Source organism: Corvus kubaryi, unplaced genomic scaffold (genome assembly GCF_017639235.1).
Source record: "Corvus kubaryi isolate FWS band 111438036 unplaced genomic scaffold, C.kubaryi_AGA036_p1.0 135, whole genome shotgun sequence".
Classification (NCBI taxonomy): Eukaryota; Metazoa; Chordata; class Aves; order Passeriformes; family Corvidae; genus Corvus; species Corvus kubaryi.
Window position 1 is genome coordinate 4,613,893 of NW_024580669.1, and position 12,678 is coordinate 4,626,570.

The 12,678-nt window shown below is 41.6% G+C and overlaps 2 protein-coding genes across 3 annotated transcripts in view; one reads left to right on the forward strand and one right to left on the reverse strand.

The window, feature by feature from the left end:
- On the reverse strand, positions 1–11,970 carry NUDT5 (nudix hydrolase 5). Of its 2 annotated transcripts, none has more exons than XM_042052991.1 (10): positions 11,854–11,970; positions 7,238–7,326; positions 5,136–5,203; positions 4,281–4,333; positions 3,529–3,636; positions 2,877–2,972; positions 1,788–1,889; positions 1,376–1,384; positions 609–662; positions 1–343 (listed from the first exon to the last, which is right to left on the reverse strand). In XM_042052991.1, exons 2-10 carry the CDS (start codon positions 7,298–7,300, stop codon positions 234–236), a joined length of 663 nt encoding a protein of 220 aa, XP_041908925.1. In that variant the 5' UTR covers positions 7,301–7,326; positions 11,854–11,970; the 3' UTR covers positions 1–233. The 2 variants fall into 2 exon arrangements, with proteins under 2 accessions (XP_041908925.1, XP_041908934.1); XM_042053000.1 differs by having other exon boundaries at positions 11,834–11,960.
- A 44-nt stretch (positions 11,971–12,014) lies between these two features.
- Positions 12,015–12,678, forward strand: part of CDC123 (cell division cycle 123) — a 32,983-nt gene continuing 32,319 nt past the window's right edge. The window contains exon 1 of the mRNA XM_042052978.1: positions 12,015–12,185. Within this exon, the coding sequence (XP_041908912.1) occupies positions 12,112–12,185 (74 nt within the window). The 5' untranslated portion in view covers positions 12,015–12,111. The remainder of the gene's footprint in view (positions 12,186–12,678) is intronic.

A 12,678-nucleotide genomic window follows, 5' to 3' on the forward strand; every position in this document is an offset into this window, starting at 1 on the left:
TTCTGAAAATTAAACAGTATTTTTATTATGGATATTCTGTCAAGGCTTGATAGAGCAGTTAGAAGAAATGCTTTTTGTCAGTTACATAATTCCAAATAAAAAGATCAGAACCATTCCACAAATGCTTTTTTGTGCTCTACAAGTAAAGCAAAGGACCTTGATTACAAGAACAGTTGTACTTCTAAATCACCCAACTTGGGGCAGTTTTCAACTGAATTTCTCATTGTCCAGTTCTAGAACTTCATAAAAGGAACTTGGAGCGGTTTTTCTGCTGCACGCTTCAGAGCCAATGCGTAAGTATAAACCCTGGCATCTACTGCCAGATGTTCCTCTGCTACTAGTTCTGAAAATAAAAGAAAAAAAATATGAGATGCTCTTAAAACCTCACCTTTACAGAAATGTAAGTCCTTGCTAAAATGAAGATAAGTAGTGTTCTAGACACTGCAAACACCTACTGCTATGACTCACTCTCATACCTGGCCAGGTCTCTCAAAGCTTTTTGCTTAACATACAGTATTCCAGGATGTGAAATACCACGAGGAGCCCTGAGAAGGAAAGGGATTCCTGAAGCTCAAGTTAGTGCATTTAATGTGTCAGAAAGCTCTTACCATCAATCCTTTGAAGCAGGTCGTTCTTTGGGAGTGAAACAACTTCCACAAATTCTAGGAGAGAAGAAAAAGATTTACATACCCTTAAATTAGTGAACAGTAGAGAAATTCACCTCTGTGTTCTGTTTCTTGCATTTTAGAAGGGGAAAGAAACTGATTTAATGCTCATCACCATCCAAAACTTGTAAGCCTTATCAAAAAAAAGTCAATTAAATGGGGGAAGGCAGTGACTGGGTTCATTAAAACACGTTTGGCAGAAAGAAGCTGGGAAATAGTTGAGAAAAAAGTAGCTGACAGCTACGAAGGATTAGAATCCTAAAAGCAGAAACCTCCCTTTTGAGAATGGAAAATACACTGCTGAAGGAGACTTTTGTTTGGCTTCTCTTGGAATGGATTGGAGATGCATTTCAAGACCAAACCATCTCAAAGGGTTTGTTCATGATGAATTAATGTTGGCCTACCCCTCCCCTGTCTCTCTGAATTATTTGTCTTTGGGGCTTGACCTATAGCTGTTGGGGGTTCACTAATTTGAATTTCCTGTAATACTGGTGCTATAGGTGCAGTACTTGGAAAGATAATTGACGCAATCATGCCCCACAGGAATTTGCATCTAGGCCAAAGTCAACCTCAGGCACATTTGATTAGGGTCAAGAGATTACCCAAGCACAAATAAAAACCAGTTTTAACTGACTTTTTCTAAGTAAAACTTGCCATACGAAGATCACACTTGACCTTATTGTCAATGGGAACACAGTCACATTACATACCTCCATCATCTGCAAGTGAAAAAAGAAGTAAGAAGTTAAGGGATTGAAATACACTAGAATTTACAATTAAAAAGCATTTGATGGCTGACTGACTGTGATTGACACTAATTACTTCGGAGTGAAGCTACAACTGAGAGCAGTATCTAGGTTCACAAGTGCTTATGGCCCTCACTGAAATTTGGCACCAAAATGTTTTATTCTGAGTGTGCCACAGCTGACACTTCACATCTGGGCTTCTCCAGTGAATTCAGCAGAGACACACTCTGCTCATCTAGACTGCAGGATATGATTGGAAGGATGTGCAGCATCCAAATCAGCTAGGCCAGAAGAGATGCAGTGGTGGGGTTAATTGTTTTAAACCCATTGTTTTGTTATCTTCTCAAAATTTTCAAATAAATGGTACAAAACTCACCAAGGTTTTGCTTAGGTCTCGTGTTCTCAGCCTCATCTCCATTAATGATGACACTCACTATGTGTGTGGTGCTGTTTGACACACCTGGGTCCAAGCACAGAGCTGTCAACAAGTACATTTGAGAGAGGAGAGGTTCATTTTCAAAGCAGGAGTCAGGCACCTTGACATTTTATCAAAAGCTTTCACAGAAATGTATCTGATACAATAGAAGAATATATATTTGGCAGACATTCATGCTGTAAGAGTAGCAAAAACTTTGTTTTCACATGTTCTTAGAAGTAATGTGTCTGTAACTGAGCTTTTTTACAGACCCCTGGTAACACTAGTCTTCAGCAGCCAAGTTTACCTTCTATTCCACAGACTCAAGATTTACTGCAAACTACCCCTTACAGACTTCCTCAGTCTGTTGGGGTCTAATTTTGCCATCACCTGTCTCCAGCCTCTCTCAATCCCCAGCATGCAGTTGTACCCAGTAGCTGAGAGACAAGTCTCAACTGCAATGACATTTCCTTGAAATCCCACCTAAGTTGCCTCACCTACCTTCTCAAGTTTGATTTATGATCCTAATTTTGCCTTCTTTATTGCCATTTTATCTTATGTTGGAAGCATGGGATTGGAACAACCATGTTCCAAAGGATCTCTGAATTTACTCCAATTACTCTCCTTTCTTCTTTCCAGCTGGAGAACCCAAGCACAGTCACCTCCCCACAGCTGACAGGAGGGTGACCTCTGCATCAGGCAGCTATTTTTTTCTAAGTTCACAGATGCTGTTTACAGAAATCCAGCAATTTAGACCTTTACACTAAAATGCTAAATCACAGCTTGAATAATTGGGTTTTGTGTAAAGGACCTTAATTAATAGCATTTTCCTCCCTACAGACATCAAACTTTCACTTCAGACAGAAGTTCAGCAACTGACGCACATCAAGGACCGAAGTTTCACTTTTACAGCCATGAGATGCTACCCTGCTAATCTGCATAGGCTTTGCTGCTTGGATTTTCCCTTTGGTTTAGAGCGTTTTAGACATTTAGAGTAGCCACCAAGACAGAATTAGCTTTGGTGGGAAAAAATAAATAAAAGCGAAAGACCTGGAGTACATTCAATGACTTCCCCTTTATAGCCAGTTTCTTCCTTCAGCTCTCGAAGTGCAGCACTTTCTGCTGACTCGTTTTCCTCAATAAGGCCTGGGAGATACATAATACACAAAAACAATTAAAAGCCTCTCACTTAACTGCAGTACCCATCCCAAGATTAATCAAGCTTTATGGAAGAGGGGAAACATCCTCACTACTCTGTCTTTACAGAGGGATAAATGTTAGGAAGGATTCCAGTCCCTGGATTCATTATGCTGCTGCCCACATCCTTAACTGATTATCTACACATATTTGCCTTCCCCAAAAATGGCATTAATATTCTCATGAGGGAAAGAAGCCAAATGCTTTGACTCTAAGAGAAAGGAGAAGTGGAGGGAATTTTCTCCAATCTGCTAAAACAAGCTTATTTTGTTTTTTTTTCTTATCAAATATTTCTATTTTGGAATAGCACATGGAGCTCAGCATGGTTTTCCAGCTAGAGCTTCATTAAGATCACAGAACCAACTAGGTTGGAGAAGACCTTGGGGATCATCAAGTCTAACCTATAAAATACATATAACCTATAAAACATATAAAGATTGACACTCCAAGCACATTTAAACACACTGAACCATATGTGACTCATCCCAATGTTTCAGCCATGTACCTGCAGGAAATTCCAAGCAGTAGCCATTGATTGGGGGCCTGAACTGTTTCACCAGCACAATGCAGTCGTAGTGCAGGGTTCTCTGTAGCACTGCTATCACTGCTACACCTACAGCAGCGATGGGAGACACAAGGACATGGAATGTGAGTGTAGCAGAAAGTGAGATTTTAGTACGAGATCTGGAAAGGAACCCACACACTGCTACTCTGAGCAATGTTTAGATGCCTGCTCCAGAATCCTGAATGATGAATTTAAGCTCTTTATACCATGCCTGGTGAGAGATCTTCAAAGCTCCCCACATGTGAGAGGCACACATACCAAGGAAGACTGAGCCTCAGGCAAGGGCTCTCCTGCCTGCAGAAGCTGTTTGGAAGGCTCTGTAGGGAACTCTCTACTATACTCCTTCCATGTGTAAATCATGTCCCAAAGAGCCCCTTGACCCCTAACAGGAGACCCAATCACCAGTTTGTGAGCTACTCCATGTCAGGGTACCCATGATATCTTTGGAAGTGCTCCATCATTTTAAAGTGAACACAATGATCTTGGGAAAGCACTCCCACCAGTAAGGTTCTGGTTCTTCAGCACTTAAGCTAGCATTTCATTAGCTCAGGGGTATAGCCAGCCCTGCCAAACTACCTGTTCTACAGCCTCATTCATTCAGGAACAGACCAGCTCTAAATCTGAACTGTCAGCTTATCAGAAGCGCTTTTACAGGGCAAAAATGCAAACAAAAAAAGCCACCGGTGTCTTACCATCAGCTGTAACTCCTTTTTTGTTGCCAGTACGCTTTACAGTTTCCCAAGTTCTGTTTAAACAGAGAAAAGAACAAATGAATACCTAAATCATCTTCTACCCTTGCTACTTTCATTAAAAGCAAAAGGTACCATCACACAGTGAGGTCTTGTAAGAAGCAACCAGCCTTAGGCAGGCCCTGTCATATACTGGCACTATAAAATGTCTGTAGCATAATTTTCTTTTGCCTACTTAAGGAAGGAGAGAGGAAATAGTTAATTTTAGTTACACAAAAGATCCAATCTTGCTAATTGTAAGAGGATACTTTGCTGATGAACTGGGAGGCACTAGAGAAAACAATCAGTACAGAATCTAACACATTAAGGGGAGGGAACTAAAGCCGTGTACATAAACCTACATAAACACAGCAAAACTAAAGAGTACAAAAGAATTGGACAGAAATAATAACACACAAGAGGACATTAATTTGTCAATAATATGCAAGGTCCAGCACCACCAACAGGGAAAAAAGAACCCTTAATGAAGAACCAGAAAAGCCACAGGATGGACTCTCTGATTGTCACAGAGTAGTTGCACAGCTAGAACTTCCTTCTGTGTAGCATCTTTCCAAAGAACTGGAAATGCAAGACAATCCAGGGTCCAACATGCCCAGGAGGATTTAGGAGCCAAATTCAATCCAAATGCTTGCACATCTGCTGGAGTAAATTTCTTTCCCCTGAACAGCAGGAACTCCAAAGGAACCTCACAATGAAAACTCTCATCTTGTGTGGAGTGATGGGTTTGTAATGCTCATGTTCTCTAGCCTGGGGCCAGTCTGTACAATTGGGAATCTGGAACACCAGAGAGGCAATTACCTGGTTTTCCCAAAGGGATCCGTATAAGTTGTTTCTGCAAGCTTCAACCATTGTCTTTCTACGATTACCTAAAATAAAGAACTCTTTGTTAAATACATTATAAAATTAATCCAAAGATTTGGGAGAAAGAACACAACTATTTTTAGATCCTTTTGAAGACAAAATTTCAGCATCACAACACACCTGAGAATGTGCAACAGCATTCCTGTTGCTAATACAGAAAAAAAATTTACTCTAAATTCTTGAATATGAATAAAAAAATAACCCCAAGACAGTAACTTTTCTTAACATAAGTTTAATAACCAAGTTTTGATGAATTCAGAGGGATTTTACGTACTGGAACATCTTCATTTTCTAAGTAGGATTTTGCAAGGGTAATATATCAGCTCCATAAGGGTCTCTGGGCTGCACAGACTTTAACTGCACTGGTGCCCACGAGTGCCCCATCAGCAGAGAGCACAGCCCAAAGGCTGAGCATGCAAGACTGAAAACCAAACTACCCTGAAACTTTTCTTGCCCTGCCCTCAGACTGTGGCCTCGTGTAACTGCTGTTTTCTGCAGCTGTGAGAGTGATACATACCTGCCCCTTCAGGATTCTGAGAGCTGCTGAGAGAGCGCTTGGCATTAACACTATGGCCAAATCTCTTTTCTGAGCTAAATGAGTTTATATTCCCTATGATGTTTCCTCATCTTTTATGTAATTAATTTAAAAGAGAAAAATCCCTAGATATTAGCCCTGCAGTTTGCTTCTTTTATTGTAACTTGTTTTAAAATGAGTTATTTTTATTATTACTTTGATGGGTAAAGAATATCTGCTCACAACAGTCTGAATATGCCTTCCCAGAAAAAGGAAGAATCAAGTAAGATCAGCTCCCACTTTTCATGGAAAGTATTCCAGCATCAGACCACACAGTTACTGCAGTTACAGAACCACTTCTGATATAAGAGCCACTGGCAGAGAGAGGGTAAACACTTCTCTGTATTAAGCCCACAAATGATTGAAAAAAATAAATAGCTTCATATATGCAAGATCTAATTATAAACTTCCAGTGATACCAAAGAGTACATTGTTTTAAAAGAGGATAACTAAGAAACATTACAAAAAAAACCCCAACCAACAACAAACCAAACAAACCCATAAAAAACTCAAGCAAAACCAAGCAAAAAATAGGATAAAATGAAAATGCTGATGCAAAAACCTGTGCTCTTAATAGAAAACCCAAAAAAATTACAAAAATTAAATCCTTCATGCTTGTGAAATATTCATATTTTAAAAATGTCCACGAGAAAAGATATAATCCAAACAAATCTCTTCTTTCCTTGTGCCTTGAAACTGGAAGAAATTACAAGACTGTGTTCACTCCATGAAGAACAAATAAAAGAAACCACATTTGTGTTGTAACAAGAGGGGCACACTGCCAAACCTGCCTCAACACCAAAGATTAACTACTAAGAATTCACTTAAAAGGGAACAGAAACAAATATAGGCAGTGTAGGGTGAAAGTGCTTCTAATAAGAATGAAGTACCTCCAGAATCCTTCCTTAGGACTGATATTATTCTTACTACTTCCTTACTGATGTCTTTGAAACGGCGATTATCTAAATTCAAATCCTTCCAGGAAACACAAAAGGTGGTACAATCCTAAATGTTAAAGCAACCCTTAGTGGTTTACCATCTTAAAGAAACAGAAAGCTGTTTGAAATAGAAAACTGTTGCTGAGTTTCATAACCCACCAATTTGTAAAGTCTCTCAGAGATACCAGCATTATTTCTGAACATTGAAAAACCTCCTGAACAGACAATACAAGAAACAGATGCAAAATCCGAAAAAAGAAAAGCAGCTTAAAATAATTTTATACTAAAATAATTCATAATAATCTTAATAATAAGATTTCTCTCTCCTCATTGACAACCTGTATAGTTATTTCAATAAAGAGGAACGTCACATCTTTTAAACTCTCTGACAATCAGGAAGAAGTGCTCTGTCTGTTGAGTAGGTTTTTATGAACATACAGCCTCTACAGCATTTTGTACTCTGCACCCACAAACTCACAGTAATTGTTACTTAACAACAAAACATGTCAAACCCAAGCATGCTGTACCTCTTCCTTAAGGACGAATTGTTTAGCTGTTTTTGTAACTTCTGTGGATGTCTCAGCTGCCATTTTCAGGAATGTTAGGCTTTCCCCTCCTGTGCAAAGTCCAGATATATATGAAACACAATCAATATTTGCTTTCAGTGTAAAGTTAAAAAGTTCATTCCTGCACTGTAAATTAACAAATATAGCTTGCTGGAGAAAGTCAGGGGCTTGTGATGGCAAGTTCAATTCATGTTTTCAGCTCCACCCAATGATTTCAGAGTCAAATAATTCAAAGGAGAAATGTAAATTTGGGTCAAATCCCTGACTTGCATGGTTTTAATAGTCCTATCAGCTATCAAGTAGCTGTGCTGGCTGAAGACACTTTTCTTAACAGAAAATTCAAGTATCAAACACACATACAGACAATTCATCCATTTCAGTCAAATTGTTTCATTCTGATCTGGGTGAAATGCTCTGTCAACAGTCTCTGGACAACAGGACTATGCACTCCACTGTGAAAGTGGGAAAAAAACCTTATACTAAGAGAATTTCAGTGGTAAAAACTATCTGCTATTAAGAATCACAACTAGAACCTACCTCCACCTTACATCACAAATAAACACATAAATGACTCAGTCCTTCCACTAAAAAACAAGGTCAAAAAACTACACGTGTGTTCCAAGTCTATGCAGCATGTGGGGCTGGTGTGACCACAGCGTATCAGTCTCTTACTGGGAATGATGCGCCCAATACCATGCAAAAGGCAGCATTTTCAGTAAAATATGCCCAAAGCAAGGCTCTGCACCTGCAGCCCAGTGCCTCAGCCTGCATCTCCAGGAAAGTGAGATTATCCACTCCCTCCATCCAGTTCCAGCCTAAAGGCACAGCAGGCAGCAGAAAAAAAAAATGTATTAGAGACTGACCCTGTGTCACTGCGGAACTACGGGGCACTTTCAGCACAGAAACTTATACCAGGGAAATCATCTCCAATGTTAACTTAATCCTGAAGTCCTGAAAATCACCATGAATCATAAGCAAAAGCCAATGAAAAGAAACAAACCAGTTTAAACACCAGGAGAGATGAGATAATATTAAAGATCTCGATCATCCATAGCATTGATGGTCATAAACTTTCCATAAAATCAAAAGGAATCTTTCCATGACCTCAACTATGGATTAATCAGGCTCTCTGTGGTCTCTAGCAATGAACAGTACCAAAGTGTGTGAAAACATTCTCTGTCAAGCCCAATTTTAGCACTTTCATTTTTTACTTCATCTTTATCCTTTTACGGTAGCATCTGCTGCACATTTGTGAAACACGAAAGAGCAACAATCAGCTTTCATACACACTGGATTGACATTTATTTCCACCAAGTAGTTAAAAGGAACAGGTAGGCCGATATATTTCTGTTTATTAGCAGGAGTAAAACTAAAGTACATGAAACCATTTCCTCCGTCTGTACACAGGGCAGGCTCTTTCTTGAGTGTTTTTGGACGAAGTAGATCATAGAGGTCAAACGTGCAGATCGGTTTTATGTAACATAAGTCTTGAAAAGAAACCCTGACCTGTGAAACCACAGTCCATTCCTTCAAAAATATGTTCTATAATATTCTCTTAAAGCAATGAAGGTCCTTTTCAAAACTACATAGGTTTATTATCTACCTTACAGCTATTTGTACGAAAAACTGCTCAGGAACCTCACTTGCTTATGTTCCAGTTTCTATCCCACTTCAGTTCAGTTAGCTGTTCCAATGTTTGGAACTCCCTTCTCTTAGGATTGAAGAGTTTTATCTGGACAATGGCCATGGTCTCATGCTGTGACTCTCAAATACAAGATCAAGCTTTCCACCAAACATGCAAAAGAAGCACAGCCCAGGAGAAACAGTCACAGGAGGCTCTGTGTGATGTCTTTAAAAACATTAAAACCTTAAATACCCAGCTACAACAAATTCACCTCCTACATTAGGAAAGAATTATAGCCTTTTGCATTGTCAATATAAATATATCAAAGGAGTAGAGAGCAAACCACAGCCTTGTTGAAGTTTTTTTGGATTGGGCTAAATCTTCTTCTTTTACTCTCCCCTCACAGGAAATCCTGTTCCATTGATCACACTAATCCTTCTGCACAACTATCAGTGTATCTTTCTCAAATGTGGACTACCACAGTTGTACCACGAAAAAAACACACTAGAACCGCATCTCATGGCAGAAGCTATTTTCACCACACCTTGCTCTCTTCTGAGAAATTGAGGGGTAACTTACTACTTAAAATAACGAAAAAAATATACGGTTTCAGTGGTTTGAATTATCACTAAAACCTAAAATGGGAGAACACCTCAAAGAGAGGGGAACACTGATCTAGCCCGGCTTCTGTAGTTTGGATCTCCTCCACAAGTGGGTGCAGTAACTCTACGTATAGTGACATTTTTTAAAGTTCCACCAAAACAGCATTTTTGCCCAGATTTAGCTGGCTGTATAAAAGTGAGAATTTCTGCTGTTAGAAAGCTGAAATACCCATTTGGTTAAATGAAGACTGCAATTCTGGCATCTCACGTTAGTCATGCTGTCAAGGATGGCAACATCTTTTGTTCATAAACAAAATTAGCTGCAACTGAAAATTAAATTTAACACTAAAATGTTAGGTTTCTAAAGGCCTATTTAGCTTTCAGAACATGCCGTGTCTTCCAGCCCTCTAACAGGAAGGTTCTTCTATCTCATAAAATTCCCTCTGCATATAAATATGAGTTCATTTGAGTTAAAAATTCAATGCAGCTGATACAGCAGCCTGGGAACCCGGCTACCTGACTTAGAATTACATGAGCTCTTAAGAACAGACATTTTTAATAGTTATAAATACAATCTTAAGAATATGTCAAAGTGCCCACATTTATCAGCTGCCTTAACACAAATCAACAGCACTCAAACTATCAATTATGGGGAAAAATAAATGTTTTCTACTTTGAGAGTTTTTGTGCCCAGTATTACAGGGTGCTGCTGGCAAATGATGCTACTTCTTCCATTTATTTCATACTGGGGTCAAATTCTGTCCTGAAAAAGCCATGCCATTTATGAAACATGTAACTTTATTCCCATTGTTTATTCCTTTATTGAGTGGCTTCCTTTCAAGGCAGCACCCAGCCATTCTATAGTTTCCAAATTATCCTTCACAGGAGTTAAAATTTTAAGCCAACTGAGGTCTGTGAATCAGCTCAAGAGAGAAGCCAAGATATCAGAACTATACTTTCATATTAATACTTAGATAAATCGATTAGCTTTTCTAAATCACTTTTCAGAAGAAATTCTCTGACCCAAACACACATTCCAGCTGACAGCAAACAGATTCAATGGAAGCTCAGCAACAGGGTCTCATGGCAAGCCCAAGGTCAAACAAAATACAGGTTTTCTCATAAAGAATGTGCAAAAGAGACACTAGCAACATTTTAAGCACGATTTAACCAACAGCACTCTGAGAAAGGTACACTGAAGACAAACATCATTAAAAACTCCTAAGGCACTTTAAACTTGTTACTTGCACTTTAGTGCTACGATTCTAGAAACAATATCAATTACTTAGCAATTAAGTTGATGGGAGGAAGAAAAGTAAGTGGAAAACGTTTCATTTTTATCATGGTATTTAGAAGCATGGATGACGCACCGAGTGCCAAATAAAATATGAACAAATAACTGCAGAGCAAACAACAACAAGGATTATCTCGCATAACCAGAAGAGGGTTAGAGGCAGCTCCATGTTGTTATCAAACTTCCCAACAGCTGAGGTGTTACAAGGCTGGAGGAGACATCCCCAAACTGCAGATATGAGAGTACACAAGGAAACATCGTATGGAAACACCACCATGCAAGGGACACGCAGCCACAGACACAACAGCTGAACCACGGGGCTTAAAAAAACCCTCACGCTGCTCTGTTAATGCTTGACTTGGGACTACACAAAATGAAATAGTGGTTGATGAAAAACTTAAGCTGACAATGTGCGCTCACAGCCCAGAAAGCCAAAGGGGTCCTGGGCTGCATCCAAAGATTGTGCCCCTCTCCCCTGCCCCTGTGAGAGCCCACCTGGAACACTCTGCGCGGTTCCGTGTCCCAACATAACAAGGACATGGAACTGCTGGAGCAAGTCCAGAGGAGGCCACCAAGTTGATAAGGGGACTGGAGCACCTCCCCTACAAAGACAGGCTGAGAAAATTGGAGAAGGTTGCATGGACACCTCCGAGCACCTTCCAGTAAATGAAGGGGCTACAGGGAAGCTGTAGAGGGACTGTTCATCAGAACTGTAGTGATAGAACAAGGAGTAATGGGTCAAATTGAAAAGAGCAGAAATTTAGGTTAGATATTAGGAAGAAATTCTTTACTGTGAGGGTGGTGAGACACTAGAACAGGTTGCCCAGGGAGCTGTGGATGCCCCAACCCTGGCAGCGTTCAAAGCCAGGCTGGATAAAGCCGTGAGCGACCTGGTCTCGTGGCAGGTGCCCCTGCCCATGGCAGGGGGTGATTGAAACTGGATGATCTCTAAGGTCCCTTCCAACCCCTTAACATTCTGTGAGTCTATGAAACAGCTCCATGCAGGAAACACGCAGGCACAGGGAAGACAGCAGAACCTGAAAGGATAACACGTTACTCAGTTATTCCTTGGCTCGGGGCGGGACGGGACAGGGCAGAGCAGAGCGAAGGCAGCGCTGCCGGAGGCTCCGGGACGCTGCCGCCGAGCGGGTCCGGCACCCGGCAGCGCTGAGGCGGCGGGGGCGGAGCGGGCCGGGGGCGGGGCCGAGCCCTGTGCGCCGGCGATGGCGCCGGGCAGCGCCCGGAGCTGCGCGGGAGGTTCCGGGCGGAGCGGGAGCTTCCGGGAGCGGCCGGGTTGAGGAGGAGGAAGAGGAGGATGAAGAAAGAGCAGGTGGCGCACTGCCAGTTCTCCGTGTGGTACCCGCTCTTCAAGGCCGTCACCATCCGCAGGTGAGCGCGGCGAGGTGCGCCGGGGGCTGTGAGAGGCGGTGCGGGCCGTAGGGGTCCGGTGTGGGGTGAGGAGGAGTGTGGGGCCGGGGGGGAGGAGTGTGGGGCGCCGGAGGTGGTCCTGCCCCTCCACTCCGCCATGGTGAGGCTCATCTGGAGTGCTGCCTCCGGTTCTCAGAGCAGGAGGGACATGGAGCTCCCGGAGCAGGTCCAGTGCAGGGCTACGTGGATGATTAAGGGACTGCAAAAGCTGAGGGAACTGGGCCTATTCAGCCTCGGGAATGAAGGAATGGTTTGGGGTAGGAGGGATCTTAAAAATTATCTGGTCCCAGTCTGCTGCCACGGGCAGAGATACCTTCCTCTAGACCAGGTTGTTTAGAGCCCTGTCCAACCTGGCCTTGAACACTTCCAGGGATGGGGCAGCCACAGCTTCTCTAGGCAACCTGTGCCAGGGCCTCACCACCCTCACAGGAAAGATTTTCTTCCTAATAGCTAT

Bases quoted from the DNA above. Each gene is read 5' to 3' on its own strand.
- NUDT5 (XM_042052991.1), bottom strand. From the start codon at position 7,300: ATGGCAGCTGAGACATCCACAGAAGTTACAAAAACAGCTAAACAATTC. The intron at 1,890-2,876 runs GTCTTTCGCTTT...ACTTGTTGACAG, and splicing joins AGTCATTGAATGTACTCCAG to CTCTGTGCTTGGACCCAGGT. The intron at 344-608 runs GTAAGAGCTTTC...TTTTATTTTCAG, and splicing joins CCTGCTTCAAAGGATTGATG to AACTAGTAGCAGAGGAACAT.